Below are 21,609 nucleotides of genomic sequence, written 5' to 3'. Positions count from 1 at the left end.
CAGTGAAACGTTTAACCTGTTTAGTTTCAGTCACACACATTTAATTTTAAACAGTACAACAGTGGAAACATCAAGTCCACTTATTTACCGTATGTTAGCAGAATACAAACACTGTCATCAATGGTTATAACACACTATAATAAAGTTGTCAAGAGCGATAAGTGATTATTAATGTGCAACAAGTAAAACTTCTCCTTTGAAGAATTGTTTACACGTTTCCAATCACATCTGATCGCATATAATTCACATGTGAAAACGTAAATTAATTATGTGGTAGCACTTTCTATGAAGTAGCCTACATGTCTATAATGCCTTAAAACACATTAAGAACATACTTATAATAAGACAGTCTAATGCACCTGTAGAGCTGTATAATCATACTTATAATGCTTTATAATGCACCAATAGTGCCGTATAATAAAATAATAGCACCGTGTTATCAAAGTTAAAGGCACTCATACATATTCATAGTGCTTCATAGAAATATTCATAACTCATTATGACGCCAATGTGTTATAGTGTTGTAGTATACTTTAACTCTGATTATACAGCCCTATAGGTGCATTATAAGTGCTATCATGTGATAGCAATAACCATAACTCATTATTACGCCAATGGCTATTATACATTATAAACATAGAATGCATTATAGTGTTCCTATACTTAGCAGCAATCATTAACATTCAGAATGCTGTATTACAATTATTATAAAGCATTTGATGATGAGGTCAAGTGTTGATACTTCATAATCGCTGGTCACTCATTATTTTACATGGATCGTAGAGTATTAAAATCCTCAGTTGAAACACATTATAATCAATTTTATAATGCACTAAAAAGCCCATGTCTATAATGCATTATAACACATTAGAACCATTATAATGCACCCATAGCGCAGTATTATTATAGTCACAAGCTCTCATGAATATTCATAATTCTGTATAACAATAATCATAACACATTATCAAACCAATGTATACAATAAATTATAAACATTAGCATAATGTATGTTAGCGCCTGTTAAAAAAAATACATGTTACAGCATTTTGTGCACTGACTTTTTTTTTGCTCTACTTAAAGCAAATAATGACCACTTATAGTGTCTTATAACCAGCTTGTAATGTGTAACATCTGCCTGTAACACAGGGATTTCATTACTTTACTAAAACCACCCATTGGCCACTTACAGTAACTTATAACCACATTATAATGCATTGATATGTGTTATTAAATGATTGTATGAGTGACCAGCAAATAATATGGTTCATCATAGTTATAAACCACTCTGAATATTTATGATTGCTAACAAGTAGAGGCAAACTATAATGAATTATATGATTGTTTTTAAAGCATTATGGACACTGGCATCATAATGAGTAATAATTATTGCTAAAACGTATTATGAATATTCATGAGTGCTTATAACTTTGATTATACAGTGTGATTAGTGCATTATAATGCATTATAAGTATGTTCATTATGTGTTACAATATATCATAGACATGGGCTTTACAGTGTAATTTTCATCCATACTCGGGGAATAAAAGTAAAATATTACTTCACATGTGAACATCTCACATGTGACATTTCCATAAGGGATATTTTACTATATTTGTCATTCATTATCTGTTAATACACCAGCCTCCAGAATTATCGTTATTATCGCTAAATAGAGGTACTTACAGTGTTGCTGTGAAAACTGTAGAACTCTCAGGTGGTTGAAGTGTCTTCGTTTGAGCATGTTTTGGTATAAAAGGTCAAGAAGAAAAGGTTTTAGTAATGGTGAATGTGTGCGTGTGTGCACTTGGGGTGAATAAAGGCTCACCTGGGCTATTTCCCCCCCTACTGTAAATTCCTAGATGGGAGACAGACACGGGCTATTCTGATCGCATTAGGTTCACTCCGATGGCTTTTCCAGCTATTGTCACTTGACACCGCTCCATTAAATCTGTCCAGCGCAAAGATTAACTACACCATTCTTTATGCTTTCACTGGGTGTTCGCTCTGAACACCAAAGGGCAGGTTAAATCATGCACAAGATTTTCATAGTGCGCTGTATTTTACGTTCGGCCCATCCAGCCTTTTTACTTGATGTTATATCAACTAGCAGTGCAGAGTGTCACTCAGATAAATTGTTGTAAAACTAGTCCATTCATCAGTTTAGTTCCCCTTTTCATTATTGTTAGTAGTAGATATCTGATATTATAATAACATACAAGCTTTTGATAAAATGTCTTTTACTCTTTTTCACTTTTTTGTTTATTCATCATTCATTAAGCTTCCTTCAACTTCACCGTTACAATATCAAATCAAAACACAGGAACAACAGGACACATCTTTGTGAAACTCAAGCTGTTATTACAACACAAATTCCACTGACAGACTGCGATTTTATCAGAATGGATATGACAACCAGAACATCGTAGTACTCATTTTAGTTTCCTTCTATAGTTTTTATGATTTTGCCTCACTGAGCAGTAGAAAATGACAAGACATAGAGGATTCCTGATGTGTCGTATAAGCCAAAACAGCTGCATTTCAACTGTTGATACACTTATGGTCAACAATAAAACCATTCATGCAGTTTTGCTGTATAGTCTGCTGCTAATTTTTGACTGACAGGGTTCAGCAGAACAACACGCATTTCAGTTACTGATATTATGTTTACGTTATGACACCTCGAAACTAGTCTGGTGCCAGTATGGTTATGAGGAAGTACGAAGGGATTTAATGCCAGCAGTTCATGAGAAAAGCCGAGTCACCATGACAAGATCTGCACGCTGATACAAAGACTTCAGGCTCATCAGGACAAGTTATCATAGTGACAGAATGAATTTTATTCCTAATGCAGCTGCATGTGACCTTGTTATTTTGTATAAACTCTACATATTGTTTCCATGAATAACTCAATTACAACATAATTTGGCAACAGTTCCTGCCCCGTTCAGTGTTGTGTTATTACAAAGTCTTGCTTTGTTCGTGTGTTGTAATCGTTTTCCTTAGATGCCCCATGTGAACTCAATTAAATTATGTTTTCTTGTTTCTTGTAAAAAGAGGTGTTGAACCTTTACTCGCCATTACACAACTATTTGTTGCTTTAAGCTCTTAAAGGTTACGCAACTCACTCAGCTTTGTATCCTGCTACAGGCTTGTCTGTTCCAACTCAGGAGTGGAGGCGGGGGACTTCCCTTTAATTTGGATCAATCGGTATCGGTGTTGATTGTGCACACTACGCCTGTCTGTCTGAGTGTGTACGGTGCAGGTTCTTCTGTTTCCAGCTAAACACACCAACGGGTTCAACCTGCCAAACTGTTGACTCAGCATACAGCGCGCAGCAAAAAAACTGGAAGACAAATCTGACATATTGTCGGCTACAATGCATCCAACATGTCATTTGTAGATTACAACTGACAACTAACTTTAAGTAGTAGGTGTACCATCAAAAAAAGAGTTCTGTATTGTCACTCTGTAAAAGTAATCCCAAACAAGTCAGGGACAAGAAAAGAAAAAAAAAAAAAGAAAGAAAGAAAAGGAAAATAAGCAAAGGCCGGGTTTAGTTTGTGAAATATGGCCTCTAACATGTATCCCTTGTACCTGAGGTGGGAAGGTTGTAACCATAGCAACCAATCTGTAAATGGAGGAGAAAAGGAAGTCAAGGTGAGTATAAATGAAGGCCTCTGCTTGATAAACATGCTTCATATGATCCTATGACACCAAGAAACACAACATGACCTGAGAAATAGATGCCCACTCTTCCCCTCACGTACTGTATAGACACACACCGTCACACTGTGTTCACTCCACTTAGTGCTGTGTAGATTTGTTTAAAGAGTAACAAAACCTCAGAACAGACGTGATGAAAGCTGACCATTTGGTTTTCTCCATAATTTAGGGGGAAAGCAGCAGGGCTCCGAATAAAAGCGACTGAAAAAGTCTGTTTGAGCTGAACACTGCTTCCACCCAGTGACCACAGAGTGTAACTGCATGTGTGTAAAGACAGGAACAAGATAACAGCGAAGGCTTGCCTCTGATGGGATCACAGGAGTTGTTGTCTTCATTGTTCAAAACTGTTCACAGAGGAGTTGTGTCCATGATACGTTAAGTCACGCTCACTGACTTTCGTCCTCACTCTCTGACTTTCCAGGAAGTTAAAGCCACAGGCGAGCAAATGAAAACGCAGCTTTGCATGAACTCTGATGGATTTCTCCGGATTTGAACATTGTTGAAAACTTTTGGGACGATTCAGAACGACTCAACAAATGTAACGCAGAAATGTTACATATCGTATCTTTAATTATACAGTCAAGTGAATGGCTTCATTCATTAGTCCAGCTTATACAGGACGGTCTTTTGAATTCTTCTTTGCATGAGGGCCATCATGCAAATGTGCAAACCAAACACAGCACAGTAAAAGCAGATGGGCTGCAAAATAAACATCACCTGCAACTGAATGAAAAGATAAACATCATGATAACATTTAAATAGAGTATGGTGAGTCTGCTTAATCTCAAAAAGCTACACCCAATTAAGTATTTCATCAGATACAGGTATAGTAAGTATTATATATTTATGAATGTTGAATGCTTAATACTAAAATTGCGAGCCTCAAGATGATAGTTTTTTTATCAAGTAAAGAAAGTTGTTATTGTTAATTACTACACTTAATGTTGTTATTAAAAAACATGCTTAAGGTCTGCAGTATTTTATATTAGGGAGCTGATTTAGCTAGCATGCACATTGACTCCTGCAGGAAGCAGATTTAAGGGGAGAAAAGCTCACGAGAACAAACGCTCATCTCAAGCGCACTGCATGTTTTTGCAGCCAGATTATGCTGAAGCAACTGAAAATGTACAAGTTTATGGAAAGGGATGTTGTCACGCAGCGGCAAATACATTATTTCTCGTGGATATAATACCAGTACAACAGTCATGGATGACTTTCACATCCAAATTGTTGTTCACTCTTTTTTCTCGAGTTCATTCACTGTGAAAAATGACAAAAAAATAGTGGTAGTTCTCTCTTTCTCTGTGTCCTTCCCTCTGTCTCCCATCCCTCCTCCCTCCTCCCTCCTCCTGATAACTTACACTAGACTGGTTTCCAAGCTGTGGACTCCTCTTGTTGTTATTTTTTCTCTCACCCACAGCAGTGGCAGCTGCTTGAAGTCTCTTTTGCTTTGTTGCCGTTCACTTGCTGCTTGATTAGCTTCTCCGCTGCACTTCAAACGCTCCTGGGTTTCAGCCAAAGCAATTTTGTAGTGAGAAATGCAGAAAACATGCCACGGGTATAATTTCACCACACAATGAGAGGTAGGCATAGAGGGGGGGATATGTGTCACTGACCTTAAAGCTTCTCTATACACCATTTGTAATTTATTGTACACTTGACTTGACACACACACACACATGTGGCTGCTGGAATGGATCTGGAAGCCATGAATGCCATTAGCAGCTTGTATAGACAACAAGAGAGGCTTCAGAGTGAATGTACAAGGCTATATAATGAATAGTTTTCCATGTAATGCATTGGGAGGGAAAGCGTGCCAGATGCTTGCACTCTTTTTTTGTGATTGTCCTTCAGTTTTGTTTCAGTTCCATCTGATCTTCTCATGAATTAAGTCAGATTTCCAACCTTGAGCTCATGATGACCCCTTGTGGTTAAAGTAAGGCACTCTTTTGATGATTGCAGGACTCACGTTTGAATAGTGATGGAAATATTTCCAAACATTTGAATATGTTTTTTTATTGAAATTACACAATGGACAAGACAATGTGATGACAGAGAAGACTCTTCATTTTTGTGTTTATATCAATTAATTTGTCAGGAGTTATTAAACTCATTGCTCGTTATTCTTTTTAATTTTGATCAGATTTTAATACATACGTCTTGCGTTTTGTTTTCTGGTCACTTAGAAACTAATCTGGAGTGCATGAGATGAGGGTGCCTTGCTCAAAGGCACTGTGGTGCTATCTGTGAAAAGAGAAAGTCACGATGATGATGATACCATGCACACCAGGTTAGGACTGTCATGGTTTTAAATGAACTCTCTGTTACAGTGGATAGTAACTTACCACCCACCACACTTTCACAGGTACAGGTGCATTTAAAGCTTGTATATTATATTACTGTATTTTAGCATAAGAAAAGCTCACAATGCCATTGGCATCAGGTGACATTTCATAGTCCATGAAATATTTCTGGAGCTTTACAGCAAAACCCTGTTGCTTTTTTTCTCCTAAACAACAGAAGTAGATGATGTCTGGTTCAAACACAAGCAAACAACTGAGAAAAAGCCATGAAATGGTCCAAGTCTCAGGAAGCCCCGACATCCCCAATTTGATTTTAAAACACGTTATTTACAACGCGCTGCTGCACCCACTTCCTATGGGGAGCGCACTAACGCTTTTAGTTTAGCAGCTTCAGTTAAGCTTTTGAGGGGGGAAAAATCAATGCCTTGAAAGTTTTTGAATCTAGACATGGGTCCTTGAAATAGCTTAAGATAGAAAGATTTCATGCAAGAATAGAGATTGAAATTCTTTTTTACTTATAGGTCTCATATTATGCTCATTTTCAGGCTCTTTTGTTTTGGGTATTTACATCCTTTAATGTTCAAAAAACACATTATTTTGCACATACAATCCACTGCTGCATCTCTATTCACCGCCTGTCTGGACGCAGCGTTTTTGTGTCTCTCAATCTTACAGAAGTTCTGACGGCTTGCTTGAAGTCACAGTTTTGAAAAACACAAATCTGTTTGCATTTCTCTGTGGACAGCGATTTGATATTTTCACAGTATTTATCTACCACCTGGACCTGCTTTATGAACAAAAAGGACATGAAATCTCCCTTTCTGCTACATGGGACCTTTAATGTCCCAGTGTCTTCACGTGTGTCTCCTGTCATTTCTAAGAAGGCTCTCTCTTTTAAATTGTTTGTGCGCTTCAGTAAAACCTGCTTGTTCCTTTCTTAGCTATGTACTGAAGTGTATTATTACTCTGGTGAATGTGAGTTATTATAGATCACTAGATGGCAGTGTAACATAATGAGACAGCTATACACTCTAAAAGACTCAGAGAGATGCTGTGAATACAGGGTCAGAAGTGTGAGTGTGTGTGAGAATATGCTTGTGTGTGTGTGAGTGTGTGTGCGTGCATTCGTACTCATACATACAGTGTTTGAACTCCTTCTCTGCATGCGTGCGTGTGACATTTGAATGAATGGACGCAAGGAAGTGATATCTTAATCCCAGAACAAACACCATCCAACGTCTCACTCATCTCTCCTCCCCGGGGCTTTACGGGCAACCAGTGTGCTGCAGAGGATTACATCAGGGAAATCAAAAGAGTGCACATTTGCACATTGCCCACTGACATGGTCACACCAAGAACAAGACACGACTGAGTTAAGCCAATTGACCATTTACACAGCTCTCAACCTCTCCCTTTGCCCTCTCTCTGTTCTCTCCTACTGCTCACAATCAGGTTTGATAGCGTGTGTGCATGCATGTGTTGGCAAAGAAGACCAAAAGCCAAAGGTGATGATGTTGGATTAAAGGTGCACTATGTAGTTTTGGGGATTTTGTTTAAATTTGGTTATTCGGTTATGGAAAAAAAATATATTTCTGAGTTTGTGTTATTATAACTCATTAATATTGTAAAAATAAAAATTCTTAGTTTGAATTTTTTACATAGTGCCCCTTTAAAGAGCACATTGTTGAGACTCAATTATTTGTTTTTGTTGTGTGTATTTTGTTCAAAAACATGGCTAAAAAGGAATATTTTAGATATTGTTAAAGAAATACTTTTTTCTGCTATTGAGTTATCTTTCCTTTGAGTTCACTGACGATTCTGGGAAATTTTATTTACCGCACCAGAATGACTCACCTCAATCATGAGCTTCATGAGCTGAACAAAAACATCTGAACCTCAGTAGCCATGTGAACTTGAGAAGGAGGGTTGATGTTCTGACCTGCAGCTGCTCCTCTTCCCTCCACCTCCGCACTCATACAGCAGGTCTCTGAGCTCTGAACACTCGGGCCGTGTTTTCTTCCGCCTCTTCCGGCTCTTGTGGGAGCCGTGCAGCTGCTGCTGCTTGCTGAACTGGACTGAGTGATGGAGGGAAGTGCGGAGGACAAGGCCGGTGCATGCTTCAATAATGCATGCGTTTTGGAGGCCACCCCGGGACAGAGGCCGTTTTTAAAGAGGCGCTTTAAAGATACTCCACGGCCGACTCATGTACAGGAACCTATTAAAAATAGAAAAAGTGGTTGGACAAAACAGCACGCTTCAGCTGAGGGCCTCCAGAGCCCTGAGCTGGTTATTAACTAGCATGGTACATCTTACATGAGGCGCTTAAGTAGATGCTCTCATAGACAATGAATTGGAAAAGGGTGAATATGAAAAAGGAAATTCATTAAACTTTCTCCCTTTTTTCCAGATGGTTAGTCTCAATCCAAGAGCAGATGTGACATGCAAAACCTTTCAGTTGGATTCAGGGAGATGAATATGTGAGGAGGGAGGTGGACAATGGAAACTTTAAAATGGGACCGTAATTTGGCTTTGCATACAGCATGCATGTACTTTAAATGTCACCTCATGCTATGTCTGTGTTTACCTACAGACTTTTTAAAATTTTACAGAATCAAAATTGTCTTTAAGTGCATGTTTTACCTCCAGGCTCTGTCAGCTAATACGTCTGTGAATGTTGGATGTATCTCCGTCTGTTAACCGACTCTAGTGACCCCACATAAAGGTTGCTCATACCCTCATGTGAACCTGAAATCAGGCTGAAACTGTTCAGGGACATACGAGTGGTTAAAAAGTGGGGAAATGAAAGAGGCATTGCTTATGGCCTGTAACATGCCGTCATGTATTCCTTTCCACGTGCAATTATTTAATGGTGGATTCAAGCCTAGTTTGCCGGAAGCGTTTTACTGTCCATTTACAGTGAAACCTTCTCTGTTGCATTCTCTCTGTCCTCTTCCTCCGCCTGCCCTGCTCTCCATAATAGGCAAGTTAAACTCTAAAAGGCCGCGCTCCAGCGGACACCATTATGCCTCCCCTCCTTGCCACCACCATCTCTCTCCCTCTCTCTCTCACACACACACACACACACACACACCAGTCAGTCAGTCACTTGGCTCCTTGGCGGCCTCAGTAAAACTCTGGGTATCAGTTTTTAAAAATTAACCAGGGATCAGGGGTTCCATTTCACTCTCTGGCGTCTGAATCCTTGATCTAGCACTAAATGGAGAAGCTGGTTCAGTGTTCCAACATCATTTGACTTTCATGCAATGAAACTTTAATGAATGCGCCCTGTACAGTGTGTGTACAGTACGTGGGCAGTAGGACTTCACCGGCCAGCACTTATTGTCCCTGTAGTAAAAGCCTGTATATGTACGTTCGTGCCTGCGTCGACATTATAGAGCACATGGTGGATTTAATAGAGAAGCAAGAAGTCCCAACCTGAACAGAGTCCTTTATGCGATCGTGGCCAAACAGTGCTTTCAAATATGAGATAAAACCATTTAAAGGAGACGTGATGCTCATTCTCAGGTTCATCGTTTTATTTTGGGTTACTATGAGAACAGGTTTACATGCTTTAGCACTGTCCAATTGTCCCTCTGTCTGAAATGCTCTGTTCTAGCTCCTGTCTCTTTAGCCAGCACCGCTAGCAACAGCAGAGCAGCTGTGCTAAATCAATTCTTATGTGCCAAACTGGCTGCCAGGCAGAAATGATGAAAATGTGCGACATGGTGACGTAGTGCGATGTCACAAAGTCACAGAATTAAAGGCAGACTACTGACGAGGCATTTGAGGAGCAGTGTTTTCTGTAGGAGAGAAGAGATTCTTTGACCTTTTTATCTTTTAAGATTTTTTTCATGTACCAGAACAGATTTAACACGCTGAAGGGAAAAGGAAAAAAAACGAGAAAGCATAATAGGTCCACTTTCTCTCTAGTGGCTCCATGTTAAGCAGCAAAACATTCAAACATGTGAGGCTGACATTTGTGGAAATGTGTTGAATTAATGTTCAAGACACCTAGAATCCTAATTTTTAATGTAAAGCAACAGTCGAAAATAAGAGATAGAGTCAAATATCTTGAATTTTGCACCTCTTTGCCTTCCATTTCTCAGCCACTTGACATGACAGGAGCTGTTTACACAGACATGTTTTGGGGTCATGTCTCTTCCACAGGAATCCTCTAGATGGCAGTCGAGGAGCACGTTTGGCTCCTCTCCGCTCAGCCTCCACTCTGGCCGGCTTTGCACCTGCCTCGCAGTGTGGACTTTCTTCTGGTCGGGGGCTGTTTGTGAGCTTGTGGAGGCTGGCATCCCGCGTAATCCATCCTATAGCTTTGTAAATGGAGGTTAAATTGATAAGGACACCCAGGCCTCGGTCAATCCCTGACCTTTTGTTAAGTGCATGGGTACTGAAAGGAGGCGTGTCACCGGGCAAAGCTGGACTAAAGCCGAGGCTTTTTACGATGTGTCACCAATTAGGCCAATCACTGTGATATATGACAAGCCAACATGGTGCCATACATATTTTAGAGTTATAGCTCCAGAGCCTGTATGAGCTGAGTTTCAAACCAGACGTGATTTATCCTGCGTTCAGAACATCTTTAATCTGTTTTAGTTCACAGATGTTGACAGTTTTATGTTCTTCACATATACACCAAATATCCATGATGCTCTAAAAAATATGGATAAAAATAAGGATTTTTCTTTGGGTGTTGTTTAGTCAGAAAATAACAATAACGCAGCAGCTTGAGGTGGTGCATTTAGAGGCAAAATCTGTAACTTTTACTTTTATTTTCTCACAGAATTATTATTTCATTGTACTTTTAGATGAGATTTGTTTTATGTTGGGTTTGAGAGTGAGACAAAAACAGATGCCAAATTTTATTTAGAGAGGTGCGCAGTCTTTAGTGCAAAAGGCCTCGAGTATAATCACGTTGTTGCCCTCTGGAGTTTTACGCGTCATCGTCCCAAATTTGAATGGTCAAAAAGAAAAGACGAGGAGTGTGTGTGTGTGTGTGTGTGTGTGTGTGTGTGTGTGTGTGTGTGTGTGTGTGCGCGTGCGTGCGTGCGTGTGCGTGCGTGTGAGGTGTCTGGTGGGCACAGCGGGACCGGGTGTCCGTGTCCAGGTTCATCCGGTGCTTTCAGTACCAGAGCAGGCAGGAGCTCCAGCTGACAGACAATAGCCTTCAGCATCAGACCCGGGAACAATCACCAATTCATGGAAGGAAAAGGGGGAGCGAAGAGGAGGGGGGGGGACTTGTCACCAAAAATGCACCATGGACGGAGTCTGTTTTTGTGGATTCTTGCTAATAAACACATACTCAGTGACTGTGTTGTGCGTGGAGACCTCTGAAACTATTTACAAAATGAGTGAGTTTTCTTTTTTTTTATCTTATTTTGAAAATTGGAAGACCGCAGCAGTTATATTCATGAACTTTTAAAATATATAATATCAACATATGGTTCCTCATTGTGACTGACTTCACTGGCATATTCAAGTTGGATGATAATCATCCTCAACCAAAACATGACGCGCAGCGTGTAAAACCAACAATATGAGGGATTTCAGTTTAATTATTCAGTGTGGCTTAAATCCAAAGATGGACGGCCTTCTTCTCATTTATTTCTGGCGCACACATGTGGGGTGTGTAATATCTGCGTGTTCTCGGCTCGTACATCAGTGCTGTACAGTGCCGTGCCATGCTAAGAAGGCCTGAGAACGGCGGCAGAAAACACAGGTGCTGGGGCTCTATTTAAGCTGCTCAGCCCTCTGTCCACTCGGTGTGCACAAGGCGAGAGATCACAGCCTGCACCCAGCGCCCCCACCCATCCCATCTCACCCCAACACACACACACACACACACACACACACACACACACACACACACACACACACAACCTCCATATGTGCTGTCCGTGTAAGGCTATACGCGTGCACATGTGTGTGTGTGTGTGTGTGTGTGCGCGCGAAAGAGAGAAACAGAGGTGGGGGGTGGTGGAGGTGGTGGTGGTGGTGGTCATGTTCGCTTGAGTAAGCCAGAGTTGGGTTGCTTTCATGTTATGCTTGTTTTAAAAAGATGAGGCTTGTGCAATGGCAGTCCACACTAATAAGCATTAGAGTGAAGTATTTCTTGACACCACCCCCACCACACACACACACACACACACACACACACACACACACCTCCCAACCTGGCTACAGAGAGAGTATGATCCCATCTGTCTATACACGGTAGCCCTACATATAATGAAAGCTTATACACCGCTGATCCTGTATCATCGCCTCCTGCCTTGTGTGACCTCCAAATTACGCTTTAATAGAAGGACACCTTTCAAACGCTGCTGCCCTTGTCTTAGAGGGAGTGTGTGTGTGTGTGATAAATGGCGAGCGTGAAAGAGAGAGACCGTGTGCGTGTGTGTCGGTGAGGTTGGAGGGGGTCGATCAGTCGACGACAAGCAGCAGGTGCACGGCGCGCACATTTTACGCACCGCGGACACGGAGACACATCATCGAAATTAAGTCAAAATGTCAACTATCGACCTGACACGTCATTATTACCACATAGCATCGTTTTTATATAATTTCCAAAGAGTTTTGTGGTAGTTTTTTTTTTACCTCATATAATCCCTTTCATGTCGGTAAAATCGTGTAAAAAGCGTCTGTAATTCCTCTAAAATGTTCTGCGGGATCGGTTGTGATTTAAAGGTGGTGTTGAGGTGAAAACACAACGTGTAATTAATGCACACTCGCTTGTTTTGGCCTTTCCAAGGACGGATAATTGCTGCTAATATTTCACATAATAACCCAGAAGAGGGAGAACAGTTAGCTCTCCGTCTCCAAACGGCAGAACGGCAGGTCACGGTCATATAACTTAGTATGAATTACCACTCAGTCAAGAGGAATGCTGCAGCCCTGCGCCTTACCTATTGAAGGAAGGAGAGAGTGAGAGCAGAAAGTTTTTTAGTCCAAAGGGCCCCGCTCATTCCTGCACTGACAGCCGCGCTGCTGAGGCTATAAGGAAGCCGGTGCTCTTTGGGTGCTGCATGAATACACACCAATAGGAAAGTTGTGTTCAGTTAACCGGTGAAATCCGAGAAAAAACAGGGCAGGGCAAGTATTTCTCACCGCCAGACTCCGGCTTAATAGTCCCCCCTCCTCCTTCCTCTTGTTCCCTATAGTTGGACTGACACTGCCTGAATTAACTTCGGTATACAAGATGTTGTGGTTGGGAATGAAAAGGAAGGTAAACTCTGACCTCTAAGCGGATCATCGCGGCGCATAACAACAAAATCCCCAACAAACAAAAAAAAAAAAAAAATCTGTAATATTTCAGGAGCGCTTTCCCTCCTCTTTAAAGATCACTTTGACTTCAAATCTGCGAGCCACGAAAAGGAAAAAACTAATCGTCTTTATGTTGTTGACGCTCGGCGTGATGCTCACGCAGATCTTGTTTGACAGATGCACTTGCACAGATAAACGCAAAACAACTTAAGGGAGCGAAAAAGAGAAAAACATGCGAGTCTCCATTGTTGCCGCACTTGTCTCACATTCTCGTTTACTCTCATGTAAGTATCACACACAGAGATTACTCCTCGCTAAGTTCCTTTGTCTTGTGATCCATATTTGAGTTGACAGATCACGAACAAGAGCTCCCCCACTGTTAATGACCCCAGCCAGCAACAGATAGACTCACACTTCCAGCACTTTTTTTTTTCTCTTTTACCACCGCCGCTCTGGCCTACATATGTTTACGGCGGGGACAATCGCGTACCTGTTTACATGCGTCTCGTTTACATGATTAAACGCGCTCTGATGGAAAATCACCATGATATTTAATTAATATTGACTTTTGCTGTCACATCCACAGCCTCGAATTCCTCTAACATCTCTCTAACACGTCGTTTGACGAGCGCATTTATAGAAATCCACTAAAAAATATCCTGTTTCTGTTGTCAGAGTTCACGGAGCCATGACAGAGCTGAAAGTTTTTATATTTAGCTGACTTTGTTTTTGTTTTGTTTTTTTTCCCACACACATAATTTCAAACAAACACCTCGCTTTCATTGTGTTTTTTTTTCCTCCACTAAGTTAAGTTCATATCTGCATATTTACACCGTGTTTCCACAGCCTTTGGGATAATGAACGTAACGTTGCGCAAATGAAGCCCATTCATCTCTTGTTTTGTATTCATGAGCCCCTATCTGTGGCTCCATCTCTCAGATACAGCCCTAATCCTCGTGTCCTCCTTTGCCGATAAAAATGCTCTTCAGTTTACGATTAATTTAATCTCAATCATAGCCGAGACTTGTCGCAGCCAATAAAACTTGTGGAGTGCGTAAATGGAGAGGTGGGTGGGGGTGTGATAAGGGTCTTGGTGGTGCGGCGGTGCCACGGCCCCTCGGTGCTCTTGATAGGGCCTATCTGTCTCTGGCAGGCCGATTTAAGACCCGGAATGGGTTTAAAATATGATACAGATTTCTCCATCTAATGAATGAGTGAGTGCGGCGGGAGGGAGGGAGGGAGCTGGCTTGTTTCAGCCGGGCAGGGAGCTGTATTATGGCCTCGGTTATTTCAGGATCACAGGCCCATTGAGTCGTATGGCTGAAGCTTTTTGACACACTTGTTTTTGTGTTTTGATTGAGAGAGACTTATGCATGCGGGTAGCTTATGCGCGCATTTCATCCAGTGGAGACTGATAACATTTATGAGAGGGGGAAAAAAAAAACATAATCCACGGTCAGATGGAGAGTATCCACAGCTGTAGTTATGACAAATTCAACTTTTGCCGGACTAATCCGCAGATTTCGCGCAGAGGATGTCACTTCACAAGAAGAAAACAAATATTTTTACAAGTTAAGATTAATGCTGAGTTTGTTTTTTTACACACCCGTGCCCATAGCCTCCTTTGTTAATAGATTAACACATGTAACCAGTCTAATTAGGCACGTTTTTGTCTGAGAAACTGGTTCCCTGGTCTCTACTCTAAATGTTAAACAGCCTCTTTCAGCCTCTTTGCGTGCGCGTACACCGCCCATAGAATTTTATATTTAAGCTTTCAGACTTTGCACAAAAATATCCAAACACACTGGCCGTCCCTGACACCACACTGCAGGCCTACAAAGACCTGCTGGAGACGCTGAAGTTTCCCTCTAACGCCGAGGAGAAATCTGTGCTGGTGTAAGCTGCACGCCGCACAGTCTCCACTTTCTAAAAAAACTCCTGCGCTCTCCCTGAGCCAAACAGCAGCATCTGTCCTACTTTCTGTTGCCAGAGACACGACTGCAAGCACTCACACAGCGTCGACGCGCATTGCAGAGTTGCCTGCAGTTTACGCAGCGCCGCATTTACATGGGGGAAACCCTCAGCGCTGCTTTTAGGAAGCAGAAATCTTGTGTTTCCACCAAAAAACTATAGCTCCTGCAACAGTGTCCTATAGCAAATCTGCCCTAGTCTGCAGCATAATTGGTTGGGGATTTAGATGGAAAGGGACTGCAGGAGAGAAAGCCTTTTTTTGGAGGGGGGAAATGGTTCTCGTCCGAGGAAGAAAAGCTCTTTTCAGCGGGCCACAATGGGAGATTGGGACAGGGGAGGAGTCCCATCGTGATTAGCCCATTTAATGGCGCGTTTACTTAATTTCTGTATTCACTAGCAACGGTAAACAAAAGGGGAAATAGCACTCACATTTTTAAGTGCTGCATGACGTTGACGTTTGCCAGAATTTGTGTAGTATACAGAGGCAGTCATATAGGGCGATTTTACCTACACCAGGGCGCATTAACACAGTTTTAAAAAATGGTAAAGTGCGAAATCTGTCACATTTTTAAACACAGCTCTGGTTTCCCCCAAGAACCAAACATTTTTACAACAGTATAAATAAATAGTCTTTAAAGTCAAATCAAAAAAACAAACTAATTTTTGGGGTGACGGGTCCGAGAACGCATGAGCCACGACGGAGCATTAATGCCTCCACAATCCAATAACGAGCCAACAGAGCCACTTATCAATGTCCTTATCCGCAATCGGATGGAGAAGACAGACATCATGCAAAAGAGGTATAGCAAATTGAATACTGTATTTGATTTAGAAATGTATGGTACATTAACATAATAACCACGCAAAGAAAGAAACATTGGGTAGGCTAATGTAAATAAGCGCTTGGAGCGACCCTGGGGCGGCAGAGAGAGGAGAGAGGACAGGAGGAGGGTGAGGGGGTGAGGGTGAGGGAGGGGGGGGAGGCAGCCTGCAGACTTGAATAAACGTAGTAACAACAAGCTATTCCACTCTCACATATTTTTCCTTTTTGTTTTTGTGTTTTTTTGCATAAAGTGTGACCGGCAAACATCATGTCATCATCAAAACCCCACCAACAAAACAGGCAACAAAAACGCCTGGAGCACTTGAGTTGTAAGTTTTGACAAATATTTTATGTAGGAACACCAAGTCAAGAAAAGTGAGGAGGGGATAGAAAAGAGGATGAGACGGTGGGGGGGGGGGGGCGAGGGGGAGAGGAGGGGGAGAGAGCAATAATTATGTACAAGCATATTTCTACACGTATATTACAAGACCGGGAGAATGATCGCATTATTTGAGATATACATAATTCAATATAAAATTTTGAAAATAAAAATAAAAATCTGATACAGTCATAAACGATCCCGTTCGTCATTTTTTTGACCATGTACCCCACACAGGCAGTGACAGAAGTGTATTTAAAAAGGTGCTTACGACTCAAAATGATTGTCTGATGAACATAAAGTAAAACAAAAAAAACAAAACAAAACAAAACAAAAAAAAAAAGAAACAGGATTGCATCTTGTCTGCATGGCGGCATCATCATCATCATCATCATCATCATCATCATCATCATCATCACTTGGACTAAAAACGGAGATGGGGGGAGGGAGAAAAAAAAAAAAAAAGCGACGAAGACACCAAGACGATCTGTGTTTATTCCCTCTGATCGATGTTCCTGATGGAGAATCTTGCACTCAGGATTTTTTTTTCTTTCCCCTGATTACAAAATAAAAAATAATTAAAAAAAAGACATCATGCAAGTAGTCTAGTAGTAGTGGTGGTGGTGGTGGTGGCGGTGGCGGTGGTGGTGTGGGGGTATGAAGAGGAAGGGGAGGCGTGGGTCCTTTGAAAGCGCTTTTAATAAAAAAAAACAAAAAAAAACGACGTGCTTTTATCTCTTTTTATTTTAATATTTATATCAATCGGTCCTTTTTTCATCCGAGATATTTCATAAGTCTTTTTTTCTTCCTCTCAGGTCCATTTTCCCTGTAAATATTTCTCTTTTTGTTTGTTTTTGTGTGTTTCTTTCCTCCGTATCATACATCGCACTCCGAGTCACTGGATGTGACGGACAGGATAGACGTCCCGGTATCAACTCTCTCTGTCATACTGGAAACGCTGGTGGTGGGACTGGCCGCGGTCGAAGGCGACTCTGCCGAGCTGTGAGGGGTGAGCCCGGCCTCCGAGAGGGACCTCATACCGCTCGGTCCTATTGCTTGGTGCTGGAGCCTGGAGAAGAAAAGAAGCGAGGAGGGGAGAGAGAGGAGGGGGAGAAGAAGAAAAAAAAAATGAGAGAAATGGCAATTAGACCTGAGAATGTCCCCCTTTCCCCTCCTCCTCCTGCAAAATAGGGGTTCAAACTCGCCTTTCTTTCCCCCTGCCGGCCCCAGCCATGCATGCATGCTTTTATCAAATAGCCAGCTTTCAGGGGACAAAACACAGCACTATTTAGACTACCAAATGTTGGAGGAAATGTGATGGGTTCTTTTTCTGTGCAGTTTTATATTTGATTCCTGCGAAAAAGTAGGCACGGTGAGCGCGCGGCTGGGATTTAGATGTCGTGTCACATCGCAGGGAGACAAAATATAATCTGTAAATCCAGCTCGGTTTGTTGTTATAGAAGCAGTTTGATGGCTCTCTTTACAACAACACTTTGTGGCTGTTTTCATTCGAAGTGCATGTGCTCTGCGTTTACTGTTCGTCTTCCTGGCTGCACATTTAGCTCACAGAGACCCGTGGACTGAACAACAATATGATGCAAAAAAATATCATACAAATAATATATATGTATATATAGGCCTTTGTGCAATTGCAAGATGTCACGAGGCTGTGACACAGATGTATTTCAGTCTGATGGAAGTGGACGTGTGTGAATGAGTGACGTGGAGATCCAGGTTACTCCAATCATCCTAAATGTTTATCTCCAATCCACTCATGATAATAACTGCACCGCGGCGGGATAATGTCAGCCTGGAAATATATCTCTTCATTTAGCAGAAAGATTAGAATAGAGTTCATATGGCTTAGTCGTCCTCCGAGGTATTTTCTAATCAATTATAGCATTTCACTGGAGTGATACCACACTTAATGTTATGAATACAGCCTACTGTACGTCTCCACATGATTTTTTTAAAAGGCGTGCTGGCTGTTTTTTTTTGTTTTTTGTTTTTTTTGTAGTCGAGTAATATCGATAATATCTCCATTATCCTCTGAGATGATCTCTGTCCACAGTGATGAGTAACATGTGATGTTAAAATGATAAACGCACCAGCAGTGCATGATACATGTAGCTACTACACGCTGTGTGGCTTAAATAAATCATCACACAGCTCTGAGAGCAGGCAGGAAAATGTTTTAAAATTATTTGTAAAACGTGACAATTTGAAATGTGTTTAAAAAAGCAGAGAAAGGGAATAAAGTTGTGTCTAAATGCATTTTAAGACTCGTCCAGTGTTTTTATTTTTGGACGTTTAACTTGATTAAAAATAATTCCTGAAGCTGTTTGTGCTGTAATTACAGAAATAGTGGTGATGCTGTAAATATGTAAGGTGGAGAAATGTTTGGATATTTAATTGGAGCTCTTTTGGGGATTTATTCCACTTTTACGGAAAAACGTAAACAAGCTGTTTCTGTTTAATAAAAACACTGCGCAATAATCGCCTCGCGAGTTTAACAACAATCTGGTTCGTGACTGTTATAATATTATTTTATTCATCTTATTTCAACAGAGAACTTGAATTTAACATTAGTTGTGTTTTTACTGATAATTCTGTATTTTGTTCAAAACCCTTTCAAAATAAAATCACACATCAGCCGGCAGTGTTTGAAGCAGCTCCTCTAAATGATAAAAATATATATATTATATTTTCTGAGGCGGGTTTTAGATATTTACAGCAGCTTCTGTAGTGTTTTCGATGTTCATTCTGTTTTCACTTCATAACAAAAATGTCGCCGCAGCCTGCTCCCTCCCCCTGCCAGACAGACTCGTCTTTTTCCTAGACAGCCTCTGTCCGTGAACACAACTACAGTTTATAATCAAACCTTTTCTTTTCTAAACATTTATGCGTTTTAGACAAACTTTCAAACATTCTTGTGTTCGGAGCGTAAGGACATAAATCACCAACCTGTTTTTGGCCGCCGCGGCTCTGTCTCGTTGCCTCCGGTTTTTAAACCAGTTTCCGACCTGTGTGGGAGTGAGTCCAGTGGCTTGAGCCAGTTCCCTTTTCTTGCTGGGATTTGGATATGGGTCCTGTAGGTACCACTCCCGCAGCAGGCTCCGTGTCCGCTCTTTGAAACAGTGCGTCTTCTGCTCGCCGTCCCAGATGGTCCGAGGCAGCGGAAACTTCTTCCGCACCCGGTACTTATCGACCGGTCCGAGGGGACGACCGCGGAGCTTCTCGGCCTCCTGGTAGTGCGCTTCCAGCCACATGGCCTGCAGTTTGCCGTGCGAGTCCTTGGTGAACTTGTGGTTCTCCAGGATGTGGTAAAGGTCTCTGAAATTCCCCGTGTGGAACGCCACCACGGCCCGGGCGCGCAGGATGGACTCGTGCTTGTTGATCGCTTCGCACGCTCCCGGAGCCACAGGCAGGGACCAGAGGAAGCGGCCCAGCCGTTCGATGTCCCCGGTCTCCTCCAGCGTCTCGCAGACGCTCGCCACCTGCTCCGGGGAGAAGTTGAGGGTCGGTAGTTGAAACATGGACAAGTCTTCTGGAGACCTGGTGGTGGGAGCGCTGTTCGCCAGGAGCAGAGGGCGATCAGCGAAGTTTGGCAGGAAGAAATGGGAGGGATAAAGCTCTAAGGGGGATCTGAAAACCATGGAAATGACCTGAGAGAGAAAGAAAATTATCGAGAAAAGGGAAAAACCGAAAAAACACGGCAAGTAAAAAGATTGAATGATTCAATGGCTATCGCCTAATGACACCAGCCTCATAATATCTCCCCCCTAAATCCGCCGTTGAGTGTAGCATTGAAACATTTTGTTTCCCTTTTCTATTGGTCTTCTTGGTGTCGTTGTAGCGTTGTCATGGCAGCCCTGCCAATCACTGTCAAGCGTGCCAATCATTAGCCAGTACGTAGCGCGAGGCTTTCACCACTTGTGCAGCACGCACGGGGGGTTATCAGAGTCTCCGATCTCCACAGCAACCCTCCCACCGCACCGCGCGCATCAGGCACAAGCCAATGCTCGCCTATCTGCTGAATGGAATGAGCAATTAGAGGGTGGAATATTATTGCGATCTTAACGAGGCTCGTTAAAGCTAAAGAAGATATGTAGACTGGAGATGCTTAGCAGAGACGGGGAGGGAGGGAGGGAGGCAGAGGGAGCTTTAAAAGGGTGACAAATGGACAACCAATGACTGCAACTCCGGAATACACGTTTTGAATTGAAGCGAGTCAATTTGCACATTATTCTCGTACAGTTTTTCTTGTAGTAGCTACTTTTTTTTTATCTCTCTTTTTTTTTTTTAATCAGTTCATTCATTTTCGAGCGAGAGATAGGAAGGCGTCAGGGTCTGCTACGTTTTTTCCTTTTCATATATGTTATCACTTTCCATTTTCCTGTTTTCTAAAAGATCACATTATGACACAGTCCTATAATCTTCTGGCTTCTGCCCCGGACCCGTCGATGCTTTTGAAAAAATTGCACGTTGGCAATTTTTCTGACGCCGCCCGAGCGTGACTTTCCTCGGGTCGGCTGCTGTGTGGTCACTTTGTGTTTGGTGGGTGCTGGTCCGGGTGTAGCTGCAGTGTGATGCCGCTCCCCCTCCTGCCGTCCCCGGCCTTGCCTCCGGGACGCTGGGCGCAGCCCTGGCCCCCTGCCCGCTGCCTCCTCTTCAGCCAACAAAATTTATTGTTCCAAATGAATATCGATGCGCAGCGTTGTGTTGATTAAACAAAGGTCACGGCGTTTCAGTTGGAAAACTAATTTGCCAGTGGCGTCGCCCTTTAATGCCACCAGTTTAACACGGGTTTCTGTGATAGTCCTGACCTCTGAATAATACCACTAGTATTGGAATTACAATCAAATGGCAACATGAAAGCTCCTTGGGGACATAAAAGCAGTTTTCATGTATTTGATCTAGTGGTAAGGACATGATCAATGTCCACATCCAGTCACAGGACTCGGCTTATAGCAGTAGCCACGGCGGTGTGATTTTCATGTTTATGGCTAAAACGGCTTCATATTTAGACAGGGCTTATAGGGTGTTAAAATAGTGTGAGTTCACTCTAACACGAACAGTGCTCACATTGTGAAAGGGCCGTGTACAAGGCGTAGCATCTAGACTCCGCTTAATCC

General features: G+C 42.0%; 1 protein-coding gene across 1 annotated transcript; it reads right to left on the bottom strand.

The window, feature by feature from the left end:
* Positions 1 to 16,106: 16,106 nt before the first annotated feature.
* six3a (SIX homeobox 3a) lies at positions 16,107 to 20,370 on the bottom strand. The gene is made up of 2 exons (XM_084375378.1): positions 19,439 to 20,370; positions 16,107 to 17,543 (listed from the first exon to the last, which is right to left on the bottom strand). The coding sequence occupies exons 1-2, from the start codon at positions 20,128 to 20,130 to the stop codon at positions 17,351 to 17,353; spliced, it is 885 nt and encodes a 294-aa protein (XP_084231504.1). The 5' UTR covers positions 20,131 to 20,370; the 3' UTR covers positions 16,107 to 17,350.
* Positions 20,371 to 21,609: the final 1,239 nt, after the last annotated feature.

The sequence above is a fragment of the Pagrus pagrus genome (genome assembly GCF_965226575.1).
Source record: "Pagrus pagrus genome assembly, chromosome: 15".
In the NCBI taxonomy this organism is placed as follows: domain Eukaryota; kingdom Metazoa; phylum Chordata; class Actinopteri; order Spariformes; family Sparidae; genus Pagrus; species Pagrus pagrus.
This window is presented reverse-complemented; position numbering and strand designations above follow the sequence as displayed.